At 45.6% G+C, this 15781-nt stretch overlaps 1 protein-coding gene across 2 annotated transcripts in view; it reads left to right on the top strand.

Annotated features, from left to right (window-relative positions):
• Window positions 1-15781, top strand: part of TANC1 (tetratricopeptide repeat, ankyrin repeat and coiled-coil containing 1) — a 229335-nt gene that overhangs the window by 181550 nt on the left and 32004 nt on the right. For both annotated transcript variants that reach the window (XM_012726872.1, XM_004674876.2), the window contains exons 16-20: window positions 1558-1666; window positions 2553-2675; window positions 9702-9938; window positions 11592-11777; window positions 13862-13940. In XM_012726872.1, the coding sequence (XP_012582326.1) occupies window positions 1558-1666; window positions 2553-2675; window positions 9702-9938; window positions 11592-11777; window positions 13862-13940 (734 nt within the window). The remainder of the gene's footprint in view (window positions 1-1557; window positions 1667-2552; window positions 2676-9701; window positions 9939-11591; window positions 11778-13861; window positions 13941-15781) is intronic.

Here is a 15781-nt window from a genome sequence, read left to right as displayed (position 1 = left end):
GGCACATTATGGATACCTCATTCTTCAAGGCTGAGTGAACCTTCAGGAGGAGGGCCAGAAGTCAGGGTGTTAAGCTTGAGAAACTGTGGTTGGTGTTCCTGTTAGAAAGGGTAAAAGGGGGGAGCATGGTGGTGCTGGTTTTGCAGAAAAAAAACTGGTTTGGTTTTCAGTAGTTTGAGCTCATGGTATTGGCACAGTTCCCAGCCACCCTTAGCTTAGTATGTCTTTGTAGCGGGCACAATGTGGCCAAGCCTGAGAGTGAAGATGGCTAGTTGGAAGTGGCCTGAAAGAGTGATTTGGGCTGGGTTTTGAACTGTGGGACTCCAACAATCAGGTTGGGGAAGATGTGGATATTGGAACAGTTTCCATTAAGTAAGGTAGCTGCAGAGGTGGGGATGTGGAGACTCATCTGAGGGAAAAACCAGGCTGGTGGTCTAGGGGTGGCCTGCGCCCATAGAGAGATCCAGACCCTTCCAGGACATTGGATGGGACACTGAATTGTAGCATGGCCTTTAAAGTCATGCCTTCCCCAACATACAAAAAGCAATCTCTAGATTTCCACCTATCCTCATTTCCTCATTTTAACATGGTTTTTAACTTTTGAGAAACAGGCATGCCTCTGCATAGGTAAATACAATTTAAATGATTCATGCTTTTAATCACCCAGATTAGGAATTGCCTGCTTTTCCTCAACAAATCACTACCTCAGAGTTGCCAGGTTCATAGAAATCAAAATAATTCACACTGGGCTGAAGTCTCTGTTGTTGGATTAAGCAGCCCTTAGCACCCTTAGGAAAAAACAAACAAACAAAAAACTGGCGCAGGCAAAGGCATAGGTGGAGTCCCCAAGGAGAAAGAAGGATCCCTGCACGTGTGGAGGTGAAAGTGCACCGACGGCCCCTTGAAAGGATTAGCTTGGATTAATTGCTAGTGTCAGTGGGATGTCCCGACACATGGCAGGCCCACTCATCCATGTTAGGTCCTCCCCACTCAGGTAGCTATGTGCCCTACCAAGCCCGGACTGCTAAGTGCTGCTGATCATGCACTGTTGGAATACACGGCGGTTTTACTTTCCTTCCCTTTGTAAAGCCTTGTCCTTTGGCACAGGATCTGCTGAGGGAGGGCCTGAGTGCCTGGCTCAGTGGTAGTTCTGTTCATTCAAGAAATACATACTTAAGTCACTGCTAAGTGTGGGGCATCTGTTCACTGTTATGGCTGTAGCTGTGGTTTAGACAAGCCTTCAGATCTCCATAAATCAGCAAGTCAGGTGAAGAGGGAGGGATGGGTGAAGAGCGGGGGTGGGTAGCTCCAAGGATACAGTCCTGCCCTTTCCTGGGCCTCTCTCTGCTTCACTCCACAGAGATGGTGGAATCCAGGCAAAGCTCTTAAAATGACTTGCAGAATAAGCAGCATGCATCACATCTTGTAAAGGGAGCTTCCCCCCATTTTGCCTGGTGGTGCTGCCGGGGAGCAGTTGAGAGGGCAGTGTGGCGGCCTGCACACCCCAGGGCCATGGGAGTGGCGTCTCCATCACCGGCTTCTTGTTTCTCATTCTAGGAATGGGCACGCGCTCCTGGCGTTCATGTTCTCTCGACAGGAGGGCAAGTTGAACCGGCAGCAGACTATGGAGCTCGGCCATCACATCCTGAAGGCACACATTTTCAAGGTGAGACACAACACTGCAATGAGGGATTTGTTGTTGACGGCTTATTGTCATTTCGAATGTCCAGTTTTGGAGACTTTCTTCAACGTCAATAAGCCCTCCGCAGGCCCACGGGAAATACCATCCCCAGAAGTAGCCACTGCGCTGGCTTGTAATAATTTCCTCGCATTTCTTTATAATTTATCACTCTACTGTGTATCTGAATGCTAATGGGTAGCTTTAACTGTTCTCCTTTAAATCTTTTAAAGTTTTTTTTGTGATCTAAAGATTCCCTTATTTGTCAAAGGACCTGGGTACTTGACCTGTGTTGTTTTGTTCCGCTTAGATTTTCTCATGGTGTCCTTTTTTCTCATGGCCTAGTTTAACATGTATCTGTTTTCCTTGGATTTCCTATCCTTTGGTAGTTGTATCTGGATTCAGGTTTGATTTTTTTTTTTTTTCCACCCCTGTTGAGGGGCAAAATGGCGCCATCACTTTTAAGCTTAGTTTTAAACTCCAGATTTTTCTGAGTTTCTTGCATCAGAGTGCATCCCACTTGGCTTGCTCTCTCGGTGCTGTCAGCTGCCACCATCTCTGCCTAGATACATGCATTCAGTAGGGGTTTCTCTGCCATGTAGCCTTCTTTTAATTTACTGGAGAACAGTTCGGTAAGGAAAAACTTTCTCATCTCTTGCCGTATCTTTCCCCAGCTACAAAGTTATGTAACTCAAGCATGCTGACTCCTTGACCCTTGGCTTTTGGGCAGGAGGCTCATAGGTACAGGCATTCTTGCACATTGAACAACTTTTGCCACATATTAGGCACTTGGCTGCATCCTCCGGGCCATACCACTTTCAGACCACTGCAGATGCGAAAGGATGTTGAGGTTGATTAGTCTGATTGCTTCCAGGGGCTTAGTAAGAAGACGGGAGTCTCATCAAGCCATCTCCAAGCCCTGTGGATTGGGTACAGCACCGAGGGGCTGTCTGCGGCCCTCGCCTCGCTCAGGAATCTCTACACTCCCAATGTGAAGGTGAGTGCTGACCATGCAGCAAAGCCACGGCCCCTGGCCATTCCTCCCAGGACTCCTTCCCTGGTGGTGGCTGGACATGGAGAAAGGCGTATTGATGCTTTTTCCCTGATGTGTTTCTGTATCACACAGAAATGCCCTATTATGGGCTGTTATTATGGGCTCTCTATTATGGGCTCTCTTCTAGGAGCTTAGCTTTTGCTCAGGCAGGAAGATGTGGTTGGTCGGGGTTGATATGTGAGCACTTGGTGACTGTTTAGGAGCAGATGTGATAAGGAAGCAATTCACAAAGGAAACCAAAGGTCAGAGGGAGTTTTCCAAGAAAATTGATTTTTCAAAATTGTGTCCCAGGCTTCTAATCCAGACAGTATTCTTATGGGTCATAGGAAAATAAACATTGATGAGTGACACGAAGCCATGGGTCTGCAGAGGAAAACCGTTTCTGAAGGTTTTGTGTTCGTGTGTCTTTATGAGTTTAGAAAGTATGTCAGGGCCAACCTGCCAGTGAGCCAAGAGCTTCCTTACTCTTGGCCAGTATAATCATGTCGTAATACTCAAATGACCATTTTAGGGTATGTTTTGCTTCCTCATTTAATTAAATCTAAGAGTATAAGGCACACAGTGGCCAAGTATGTTAATGCAGCAAAGAAAGGATGACTTCCACAGAGTTTGGGAATTACTGGTTTACATTGTAGCAGCTTATAGCCATCTTTTCCAGTGCAAAGTGAAATTAGGTTGCAAGTGTCTTCCTGATTTAGAGATTCCTTGCTGTTAAACTCCAGGCCTTTCTGCCCCAGACTCTGCTCAGCTGCTGCCCCTGCTGCCTGCAGAAGCTATCAGGTATTTTCCAAAGAGTGGGTCTTCCCTTCAGTTTACTGTTTTCCATCTGAAAATGATCAACCCTGTTCCCCCTGTAAAGCACCGGGATTAGCCCAAGGACATCTGTCTTCTACTTCTCCTCACTTTGGCTCCTCAGATGCATCTGGAAGGGGACCTCATACCCCAGAGATGGCACCTTCACTCCCAGGGCTTCCTACTCTTCCACCCCTCTGTGGTCTCAACTCCAGCCCTCAGAACCCTCACCTGGGGTGTGTATGCGGGTCTTGCCTTCCAGCGCACTTTCCCACATCTAGCAGGTGTGTGCTCTGCCACCTCTTTTCACCCCTGATTTCCAGGTATTTCTTCTTTTTAAAATTGAGATGTAATTCACCTATTAGATTTGTTTCAGGTCTAGCTCCTAATAAGCTTGTATATTTGTATAGGTTGCAAAAGGATCACCCCAGTAAGACCTATTAACATCCATCATCATATATTATTACAAGTTTGCCTTATGAAAGTTTTTAAGATCATTCTTAGCAACTTTAAAACATTCCACACAATCTTACCGCAGTCACCATGCTGTCCATTACATCTCCACTTGCTCCTGTATAGAGGGGAGAGGATGACATTGACTGAGGAGCCTGGGTCCACAAGTGCTGGGCTCTGTATTGATTACAGAAAGGCCACTACCCCCAGGTGGGTGCAGACAGGAGTTTTGCAAAGATAAAAGTGCCACTCTGTGCAGGTAGATTCAGCCCCCACTAGGGCTCCAGGCTTGATGAGCAGCAGGCACACTGGGGACTTGCCCGAGAGCAGCGCAGTCCAGAGGAAGCTCCTGGCAGGCCTTGCATCTGCCTGCTCTCTTGTACATTTTCATTCAGTCTCTGGATTTGAGGGTGGAATGCTTGCCTCCCAGCCGAGCCCCATGGGGGTGGATGCATAGGGAACCTGGTTTTTATAGTTCTAGAATACTGTCCCAGCTGTTGCTGTTGATCAAAGAAGGGAGCTTTATAGATGGCATCACTCCAAGGAAAGGTGGAGAAAAGGGCTGAGTTGTTATTAACCTTCACGTAATGAAGAAGTCCCAGTTACTGTTATAATGTCATTTTATCATTCCTTTCCGCTAAAGTATATCTTTTGATTTTTCCAAAGTTAATAAAACTAATGATAGCAAGGAAGAAAGAAACACGAACAGAAACGGTACTATCTGTTTTCACTAATGTAATGAACTCTGGCACAGGATTATTTTAATGTGGAATAAAGTAAATAGAAAACGTGGCGCTCTGTTGAATATGAGCTTTCTAGACAATAAATTAAAATGTATGGAGTAATAAAGTAATGAGCTTGACCCTCCTGGGATTATAAACTTTTCTCTTTAACATACATGCCGTTCGAAGAGTAATTCATCTTTACTTTGTGTTTGCAGAAACTCCAGAATGACCTACATCTATACTATCCCAGAATTATTTAACTTAGCTATAGAGTTTTAAGACTCCCTATTATCTTTGTTTCTTTTATCTTTCAAAAGAAAAAAAAGGTTTTCACAGAATCTTGAACAAATTACAGTAATTTAAAATTATGCATGCAATTAAGGGACCTTTTTTAGAGAGCATTAAATGTTGTCATACAGGAATGAATGTCATTTTAAGCAATAATTGCAGTTTGCCACTTTGGTAAATTAAAGTGACTTGCTCAGGGTTGATTATCTAGTAGATTACTTGGATCTTCATTTCCATGGCATGCCAGTGATTGCTGACAGTGGGGCTCCCACTGTCAGGTCAGGGTCGTGCCCGCCTGGCCCTGGCTGGTCCCTTGGGCCCCGGCCTCTAGGTGCCCAGCCACCTGGTTGTTTTGCTCACATCCACTGTCTGCCAGCCTCTGCTTCTCAAGGCTGGGGAGATTCAAGTTGACTTTTTCCTCAGTCAAGGGCAGGGAGGATTTTGGCTTCACGTCGCTCTGCATATTGTACGAGGATTGTATTGATGTGAACCGCTGCGGATACTCACCCAGACACCGAGGCTCCCACAGTTGGGCTGCACTGGCCTGACTTCCTCGTGACCCTGTCACTTTGGCTGCCCTTTACCTCACTTTCTTACATTCATTAAATCCAATATTTTATACTCAATATTGCCAGTAAATGTTATCTAATGAGAGCGGTTTCGGTGCTGATGAGAGGAAAATTTCCATGTGGTTGGGGGATACCGTCTAGCGTGGACATGTAAAGCGCTTCCTGGAGTCAGAGCCACTTCTGCTGGAGCTGCAGCTCTGCCTCTAGACTGCCCAGGGCAGTGGTGAGCCTGGTGCAGAGCTGGCCTGTGCTTTCCCTCTTTGCTCTGTCTTTTGAGCAATGAAGGAACTGAAGAACAGCGGGAGACCTCACTTGAGGCTTTAAAACCCCTGGAAAATTACTTGGCACGTACTCCATGTTATTAGTGCTTTGCCTCTTTTCTGGAAACAGTGGTGACTCATCTAGAAGCACGGGAGCACTCTGGATGTGCCTGTTGGAGGTTGTTGAGTGCAGCTGCCTTCCACGAGGCGTGGATGGGCTCTCAGTGACTCATGCTGTCTTCAAATAAGCCTGGGGTCTCTCTGCTGCTCTGTGCTGGTGAACCCAGGGGGGTAAGACCCAAGTCACGAGGCACCTGGGACCGTGCTTTTTGCTGTGCCTCGCGGGGGCCAGGGACCTGGACTCTCTTTCCTAAATGATTTCGTGAGACATGATAGTAACACTAGCAATTAATACTTACTTAGCACTTACAGAATGCTGAGGACTGTGCTAGTGGTATGTGTATATGGCACACTCATTTTTAATCTTCACAGCATCCCAAAGAAGTGAAGCTGCCCTTGACTTCACTTTTGAAACGAGGAAACTAAGGCTGAGTGAGGCATTAGCAGTTTACCCCAAATCACACAGCTGGCAGGGTGCTCTGAAGATGCACTTTATCATTGAGGTGTTTACAGCCCTACCTGCCAGTGACAATCACTTGGGACTCTCCGTGCCTCACCCACGTCAGAATCTCCCGAGGGTGGAGCTCAGGTGCTGGAAACTTTGACGCTCCCAGGTGGCTTCAGATGTAGCAGGGTTAAGAAACATGGGCTGGGATAAGATCGCAATCTGAGATGAGGCTGAGTGGTAAAAATATGTGCTGCATTGTACCAACAGAGACAACAGTTTTTTCTCAAGAAGTAGGTGAATGTGATTGTTGATGAACATATTCAGGGAAGGCCTGCCCCTGAGCACATATCTGCTAGGAATCGTCTTGTGGGGTATTCAGCAAGTACTAAAAGCGCACGTGCCAACATTATTGGCAAAGTACTGAGTGGATAAAGCACATAGCTGTTTTCTTGACTGTACCTGAAACACAGAGAACTTGAGCAATTTGCTGAGACTCACACAGCATGTTATTCAGAGGGCTGGTGGGAAACATCAGCCATCACTGTTTTCTTAGACTTGTGAATCTGATAGGATTGATGGATAGGGGAGAGGAGTCAGGCCGTCAAAGTCACTCAGGGAATTTCCAGACTGTTTCTGCCTGCTCTGTGGTGACCAGACTCTAATTTGCCCTTCGGTTATGTTATGCAAATTTCAAAAAAAATGACGAGCATTTTGTATTCCTCTTACTGAGAACAGATTTTGTAGGCTTTGGTAAAATCCCCCAAATTTCATTACCATTGTTGTAGTCTTTGTATAGAAAAGGTAGTTCCTGAAAAGGAATAACTTTTTAGAAAACAATTTTGATGAACACTTAAATTTTTAAATACTTTGTATCATATCCAAGACTGGTTCTGTTTTTAAGAGCAAACCTATGTGGATGGTGGAGCAGGTTGACAGAGATTAGGTTGTTCACCCATGGTCCTGTGCTAAATGTCAGTCTGAGGGATGCCTTTTCTAACTTTCCACTGGTGTAGTGTGTTTTCTGCTTTTCCATCCACTGGTGCTGGGTGGTGGAGGCGGCTGGAGGTGGTGGTTGATGCTTGGCTGGGTGGGACTAAGATGGTCCCCTCTGATGTTGTCTGGTGCTGTGAACTAGGCTGAGTGGAGAGTGTGCAGGAATAGAGAACCTGGGCTTGATGAATGAATGCAGGTGTGTGCTGCAATGGGATGTGTGTGTGAGGAAGGGTGGGAGTCTCCTACATAAGACAGGATGACTTCTCACTCGTGTCCTAGCTTTGGCACAGGGACACATAGGACGTGATTCTTAATCAGCTGTATTTATGCAAAGGGCATTCCTGGCAGATAAAACTACAGGGTGAAGGTCAGCAGGCTGGGGCCTGCCTGCTGAGGTTGTGACAGGCAGACCCACAGTGACACACAGTGGGGGGGGCGGGTTTGGCAAGAGAGAAGCAAGCGGAAGGATGCTGGGAGAGAAGATCAGAGAGGGAGCGGGAGGACTTGGCCAGGAGGGTGCCAGCTCCCCCAGCAACCGAGACCTCTTCAGATACACACTTTAGATTCCAACCTGCCTGCCTGCTTGTCTCATTGTTGATCTGTGGTGTTGCCACCTACTAATTTTTCCATCAGTTTGTAAATACTCTGTCAGCTGCTCCTTGTGGTTGCATATCATTGGAATACCTTGAATTTTGTGTGCCTTGGCTTCTTGCCCTATCTTTTAATGATCCTGTGTCTCTCTGGTCAAATACATGACACGGTCTCTGGTTTTCACATCTTGTAGGCAGCCTGGAGATCTTCCAGGAGCTGACAGGAGTGATAGATGTTGGTCAGGAGCGTTGAAGGGAACTCTGAGAAATGCAGTGGGTGACTCCACAGGTATTTTAAGGAATGTCATATTTTTTATTTTTTTCAGTGATCTGGAGATTTGAAGAAGATACAGAGTAGCAAAATTTGCATATGGTAGCCCTTGATTTTAATTTAAATCTGTAGGTAAAGAACTTGCTCTGAAATCTGGATCTGAAGATTATAGTTGGGAGGTGGATATAGCATTTAGTAGGAAAAAAACCAGGATTTTAAGGAGTCTTGTGCTGTTGACTGTCCCACGACCACATGAACATTTTCAGGTGTTCTGCCTTTTCTTAACAGGTACACTTTTTTATACAGAAAAAGAAAGTGTTTATATTGATTTTGGTTTTGTTAGCTCACTATTAATGATGGCTAGAATAAAATGTTTCTACTATTGTCCTGATGAGTGATTTTTTTCAAAATGCTCCCCAGACCAAGAGCATCAGTATGGCCGGGCAGTCTGTGACAAGTGCTTGTTCTCAGGTCCGAGCCCATCCCTGCTGAATCAGAATCCAGCGAGAGGGGCTGGGGAATATGCTTTAGTAATAGTCTCCAGACATTTTTCTTCTCACACAACTGAAGCGCTGTGCTCATGAAAACAATTTTCAGCTCCACTCCCTCCAACCCCTGGCTGCCACCCTTCTATTTTTTGTCTCTGCAAGTTTGAATACTCTAGAATTCTGCGTACTTGTAGGCTACAGTATTTGTTGTTTTGGGGCTGCTTTATTTCACTTAGCATAGTGTCCTCAAGGTTGTCCTGTGTTATAGTGTGTGACAGGATTTCCTTCTTCCTGAGGACTGTGTGATAGTCCATTGTATGTTCCTACTGCATTTTGTCTTGTCAACCATCAACGAACATCTTTGTTGGAAATGGCGCTGCCGTGAAGACAGGAGTGCAGGTATCGCGCAGGGTCCTGTTCCATTTCCTTTGAATGTGCAATTTCTCTCCTCTGGGGTTTCTCTTTCCACACTTTCAGTTACCTGTGGTCAACCACAGTCCAAAAAATGTTATACAACAAGATATTTTGAGAGAGACCACATTTGTATAACCTTTATTACAGTAGTACAGTTGTTTGATTTTGTTATTGTTGTTTATCTCTTATTGTGTCTAATATAAGAATTGAACTTTATCAGTGGCACATATATAAAGGGTAAAATTGAGTACATGGTTTATACGGTTTCACACATGTACTGGGAGTCTTAGAATATGTTCCCTGAAGATTACAGAGAGATGTATACCCTGAAGTGGAATTGGTGGTTCTTGAGAACCCTTCATGCGGTTTTCACAGCAATGGCACCATTTTATATTCCCACCACCATGAATGCATTTTTAGTGCATTTCTAGGTGATGCTGGCATACACCAGGTTTGAGAACCACTGCATGACAACGAGAATACAGAAATTAAAGAGACTGCCTTTCTCCTTAAGTGTTTATGTGCAAACTAATCTTGTTGGGGGATGTTATCCAACAGGTGAGCCGTCTCCTGATCTTGGGAGGGGCCAACGTGAACTACAGGACAGAAGTGTTAAACAATGCCCCGATCCTGTGTGTCCAGTCTCACCTCGGCCACGAGGAAGTGGTCACTCTGCTCTTGGAATTTGGCGCTTGCCTGGATGGAATGTCGGAGAATGGCATGACGGCCCTGTGCTATGCCGCAGCTGCTGGCCACATGAAGCTGGTGTGCCTCCTGGCCAAGAAGGGGGCGAGGGTAAGCTCTGCCCTTTCTGCTGTGGGGGAGGAGGGAGTATTTTCACATCTCACTGGAATCCTCGTGGCCTGGGCAGGTCTTCCTGCCCATGCTTGGTCGAATTGCCATGATCCAACATCAGCACATAGTCAGCAAGGGGGGGTAGGCAGGCTGCTGTGAGCATGAGGTCCCTGAGATGGGTGTTTGGGTGCACAGCCCTGCAGAGGCGAGAGGGGTGTGTGTTCTGTTCATTAGTTCTTAACCTGCTCAACACTTCCAAGGGAAGTGGAGCTCAGGGAACCTCCTGGCACCAGTGACATGTTTCAGGCCATTCTTTAAAAAGCCTGCAAGTGAGGACCTGGAACTATCTGAGAATTTAATGTGGCGCTGGACTGGCTGAAAGAGTTTTAAAAACGTGGTTATTTTAACCATTCTCTTTTTATCCTATTTTATTTCATGTCTCATTTTGAAAAATAAAATGAGCTTATTCAGTCTTACAAGCCATGTATTTTGAGTGCCTGGCTGTAGGAGCCAAACGGTGGTCATCCTTATTTTTCCACTTGCCAAGCTAGGACTTCAGGTTGAGTAGCTATTGTCTGTTCATCAGTTCAAATCTGTCAAATGTCTCATCTGTCAAATGAGCACAACAGCAGTAGCTACCACAGGGTTTGAGCATTAAATTAATCAATATTTTAACATTAATGTGAATTACCTATTCAACAAGTGAGAACTATCAATGGCAAAAGACCTCAACTGAGCGTGTGAGAAACTGTTTAGATATACTGTTTCATGGGGCGCAGTGGGGGTTAGAGAGAATGTGCTTTCCAGTAACAAAAGAAAGAAATCACAGATGCGTGTCTACCATCTTTATAGTTTATTAGGATTAAAGTTGAACTGAAAGATATTAGGCTTTAGAATAACTACGGAGTCTCTTGTTTTTTCTTTTTTTTTTTTTAAGATTTATTTATTCATACAGAACTGGGGTACAGGCCAGAGATGCGGAGGGTGAGAGGATTCACCAGAGACAGAGTGGGGCGCAGAACAGGCAGATGATCAAAGTACACTGCTGAGGGGAGCAGCGGGCGGGTCAGGAGAGGTCTGCCATGCCATGTGGTCACCACCAGGGCAGGCGGGAATTGAACTCATGCGGAAGTGGCTTAAGCATCTTAGTGCTGTGCTTTAACCCGCCAGGGAGGGCCTCTTGTTTTTTCAATGAAAAATCCATTGAGTCAGATGAACTTCAGCTCCTGGAGGAAACGAATGTTGCTGTGAAGCCCTTTAGTGGGTGCGTCACTATACCTCCCCACCCCATCATTTCTGTACCCAGATATGACTTGGCTTGCTTCTGAGGCTGGCAGGGCCCCTACCATCACAGCTAAAAGCACTGTAGGCAGAGGGCTGGCATCATGCAGGTGACTCTTACAAAGCCTCCAGGTGAGGTGATAGCACTCATTTGCAAGCAAAGGTGTGGCTGACCTGAGCTGGGCCCGCTGTTGCCCAGGTGTGGCCGGGGAACCGTGGGTTGTCTGCTGCCTCTCAGGGCTGCCTGTGCATCTTTGTGAGGTACACATGTTCATCTACAGTGGGTGAGGTTCTCAGCCAGCACTGGTGGTGTCCTGCGTTCTCAGAGGAAGGGCAATCCTAAACTGTGACCCTTTCCTGCCTCTCCCCCAGGTGGACCATTTGGATAAGAAAGGCCAGTGCGCATTGGTGCATAGTGCACTGAGGGGCCATGGTGACATCCTCCGCTACCTGCTGACCTGTGAGTGGTCGGCGGGTCCTCCCCAGCCAGGGCCACCGAGGAAGAGCCACGCCCTGCAACAGGCACTGACGGCCTCCGCCAGCATGGGCCACAGCTCGGTGAGTGGAGGCTGCCAGGTGCCTTCTTGGGACACTGGAAGCCCAGTTGTTCAGATGCTTTTTTCAGTCTTACCTTCACAATTAATAGTCTATGATGAGCCAAACAAATGAGAGGAAAGGAAGATTTCAAGATAGAGCAGTTGACTTAAGGGGCAAAAATCTATTGATGTCCACCCTCCCCACCAGGTTAAAATACAAGGGCATGCAAACTGCCTTGTGCGTGCCTGCTGCCAGGTGCTGTGCCCACAGGCAGCCATTCCGTGGTCCTCATGCCCTGCTCACCCTTGTCTTTCGTTCTTCCCACTTCTATTTTTACCCTCTAGCCCTGCTGTCATCTATTTTTCTTTTTTTGTAAGGGGAGGGGGGATAGTTGGGGAAGGGACTCATTCTTTTATGCTTGTGATCTTTTAAAAATAATCACATGGAATCCTAAGTCTAAATTTGTTCTTGAATATTTGAAGGATTTTTAAAAATAGAACTTCAGTGCTCTGCTAACATGTAAGGATGCTTGTCATTTGCATTTCCTACTCTGAAGGAAAACTTCATGCAGTAGTTAAGCACAGCACTTCTGGTAGATGTCAGTGTTCCTCAGTTTGAAGATTTAATTGTCATCTCCTGACCTGTGTGTCTGCAAATTCAGTACATTTACCTGCTCCCTCCCCTGGTTTTCTCACTGAGTATTATCTTCAGAATAACAGTTGATGGTGTTGGGGGACGTTTCCCCCATGATAACTTATACTTGAGTGCTAAGCCGATGGCTGGCTTTTAGCATTTAAAACACAAGGACAGCCACATGCATATGTGTGTGCACACTGTTCGCTGGCTTGCTTTTTCTAAAAACACAGTTGTCAAGTAGAGTTTATGGCAACAATTTGATGCAGAAGCATAAGTATAAGAGAATGCAGCTGTCTTCTAGGAAGACAGGCATAAAGAAAGATTTGCAGAAATACAAAAACAATGCCAGAGAACTTACACATATATCCATTCTAGTGTAGAAACTCATACCCAGAGTGTTAAATGTTACCATGTTACACATGGGCTTATTGTTACCTTAACATAGAACTAGACATATTTTTAATGCCCATATACAAAGACACACAGAGACTGTTAAATACACATATCTGGAAATACAGATGTTTTTAACTGTTAAATGTGTGTCCAGAATATGAAAAGCCATTTAGAAAGGGCAGGGAGGGACCTTTGTCTTCCTTCAGGTTCATTGCATCTTGATTTAAAGCTGGGGGAGGACTGCTGTGCAGACGACCTCAGCACAGCCAATGAAAGCTGCTCTCGTCCATCTCCCCTTTCACCCCCAGATCCATGCGGTCAGGTGTGTATGTGAGCTAGACACTTCCCTAATTCAAAGCAGTCCTCCCGAACCAAAATGCACGAATGCACCTACAAATTTCCTCTTGCCTCATATAAAGTATGTTTTACAGGCTTCTGGGGTCGGATGTGGCCATGGTATGTGGGGGGTGTTAGCTACAAAAAGTGCACATTGAGAGGCCAGCTCCCTCCTCCTCTCTGACTCCACAGCTGGCAGGGTGGGTGCTGGTTCAGGGCGCAGGTACATGTATCCCCCAGGGACTGGGGCTGCCTCCACACCTGTGACCCAACCTGCTGTTTGACTGGTAAGGCTCAAGTACAGAAAAGAAAATGCTGTCAGTTAAAAAATCATCTGGACAACACTGTTGATCTTACATTTTATTGAAGATACACATCACCTTGTTTTTCTCCCTTGTGGAAAAATGGATTCACTTCTCTGGTATTTTATGCAAAAACTGCACTTTGCGTCATCGCCCGTGTCCTTTGTTGATTAGGCTGGCATATTTGGGTCATGTTGAAATTCATTAGAATTGTGAGTACCTGGTAATCCTGAACAATGTTGCTGAAATTCTTGGGTTTTTTAAAAAATTCTTCAAGTGTAAGTGTGAATAGCATTTGAATTGGTTTTCGTTATATTTTCTCCCCTTGTGCAGTCTAAGATAATCATGGCTAAAAAACAAGTGTCTGCTTTGATACATGGATATAATAAGCACATATGGCTGTAGGGACTCATTAAATCACCTTGCCACTTCTGACAGGTGGTCCAGTGCTTGCTGGGGCTGGAAAAGGAACATGAAATAGACGTCAATGGCACCGACTCGCTGTGGGGAGAGACAGGTAATTATGGCCTCCTGCTTATAGTCTGGGCAAATCTTGATGCGTCAGCCCCATGTTGGCCTAATTGTCTTTAAGAATGACTTAGGATGCATGTAGCCCTGTGTTCCTTTATCATGGGTATTTGAAGTTTAGCGCTTTTAAAACTTTTCAATGAATAGTAAAACTTTTCTGGCAGCAAATAAAGTTGAAGTCATTTTGAATTAGACTAGTAATCCTCTGCATCCAGAAATGTCATCTAGAAATAGCGAAGAAGGTTGTAGTCCCTGCTTCCCATGTCCTACCCAACCGGGTCTTCCTGTGAGTCCCACAGACAGAACAGGTGGGAATGGCTAACCCAGTGAACCAAAGGTGTTCAGCATAGAGGACATGCCTGCCTTGAAGACTGGAAGCAGGATGCAGCCTGAATCTAGGCTGTCAGGTTCACTCACTGGAGGCAGGAGTATGTGTTCCGCTGTAGTGTGGGAAGGAAGCCGAGGGAGCACATCCTAGTGAGGATGTAAGCTAGTGACCTGTAGGATTGATAACGGAGCTATCAATCACCTTGAATTTCTCAGCTGACTGAATTGGTATTAGAGATGTAACTGTAACTCAGGAGTTGTTTTAGTTGATTTTTAATCCCTGTAACCAAGAGTGCTTAAGCTTAGGATGCTTTTGTATGCTGTGTTCTGTGTGTATCCACAGTATATATGACTTCCTTTCCTCTTGAACAGATTTATTTTAGATAATCTCTCACTTCTTAACAGGCCAAATGGTTGTATGTAGAGTTTATCATCTAACTTGGCGTTTTAAGGAAAGCCTCAGATTCTCCTGCTGGGTCACGCAGTCTTACCCTCAGAGCTGCCCTTCCCTGGGGCAGCTGCCAGGTGCTTGACTTCTTTATTATGGTGCTAGGAGGGGCTGGCATGGCCCCTCCTCCAGGGAGAACACAGGACCCCAAGTGGGACTGGATTATGTAAAGAGCTATACGTAAGTTTAGATTTATTGCCACTAGTGCTTTATGGAATCTTCCCCTTATCCTTTTAATAGTATAGGCTGTATAAAAGTGAGTGAAAGAGAAGTTTCCACACATAACAGGCAGCACATAGCTGAGTAGGTCAGTGTGTAACATTGTTTTGTATTTGCCCTGAGCCCCAAATCTCTGCCCTTTCATCACCTAGTTAGCAACGTTGGACAAGTTAATCTGCTTCCTATTTCAATGAGGAAAACAGTATTGTTTGTTCAGATCCTGGTGAAGACTAAATGCAGTAATGATAAGAGCCTTCCAGGGCACTAGCACATAGATTTCTGATTTATAAATCTGTTGGTTTTGTACCCAATTCCCATTAGTGTGGGAGGTTTTCTTCCAGGTCATCAGGCAGTTCTCCAGGCACCAACTTGTCTTAGAGTCCAGCCCAGTTCAGACACCATCTACCTGCAAATAGCATCAGCTGCCACAGGTTAAGGGCTCTGGTCTGTGAGGCCACCCTCCACTGCAGACACCATTGCAAGTCCAGGAGATCCCTGGCTTCAGACCCAAGGTTCCCAAAGCTACCTCCTTGGGTTCAATTAATTTGCTAAAGCCAGTCACAGAAACCAGGAAACCCATTTATTTACTAGCTTCACAATTAATTACAAAGGATATTAAAAGGTAGAATCAACAGTCAGATGAATTGTTACATTGGGCAAGGTCTCAAACAGGACCTTTTGTCTTCATGGTGTTGGGGCAGGGGGCATATAGAGGCAGTGTGGTTCCCAGCCCTGGAAGCTTTCCATCCCTACCGTTTGGGTTTTTATGGAGACTCATGACAGAGGTACATTTGATTAATTTACTAGCTGCTGGCAGTTGATTCAACCTCCAGTTC

The sequence above is a fragment of the Condylura cristata genome, unplaced genomic scaffold (genome assembly GCF_000260355.1).
Source record: "Condylura cristata isolate star-nosed mole 26May11 unplaced genomic scaffold, ConCri1.0 scaffold00002, whole genome shotgun sequence".
NCBI lineage: Eukaryota > Metazoa > Chordata > Mammalia > Eulipotyphla > Talpidae > Condylura > Condylura cristata.
The sequence above is the reverse complement of the archived record's forward strand: the minus strand, read 5'-3'. Positions and strand labels throughout refer to the sequence as shown.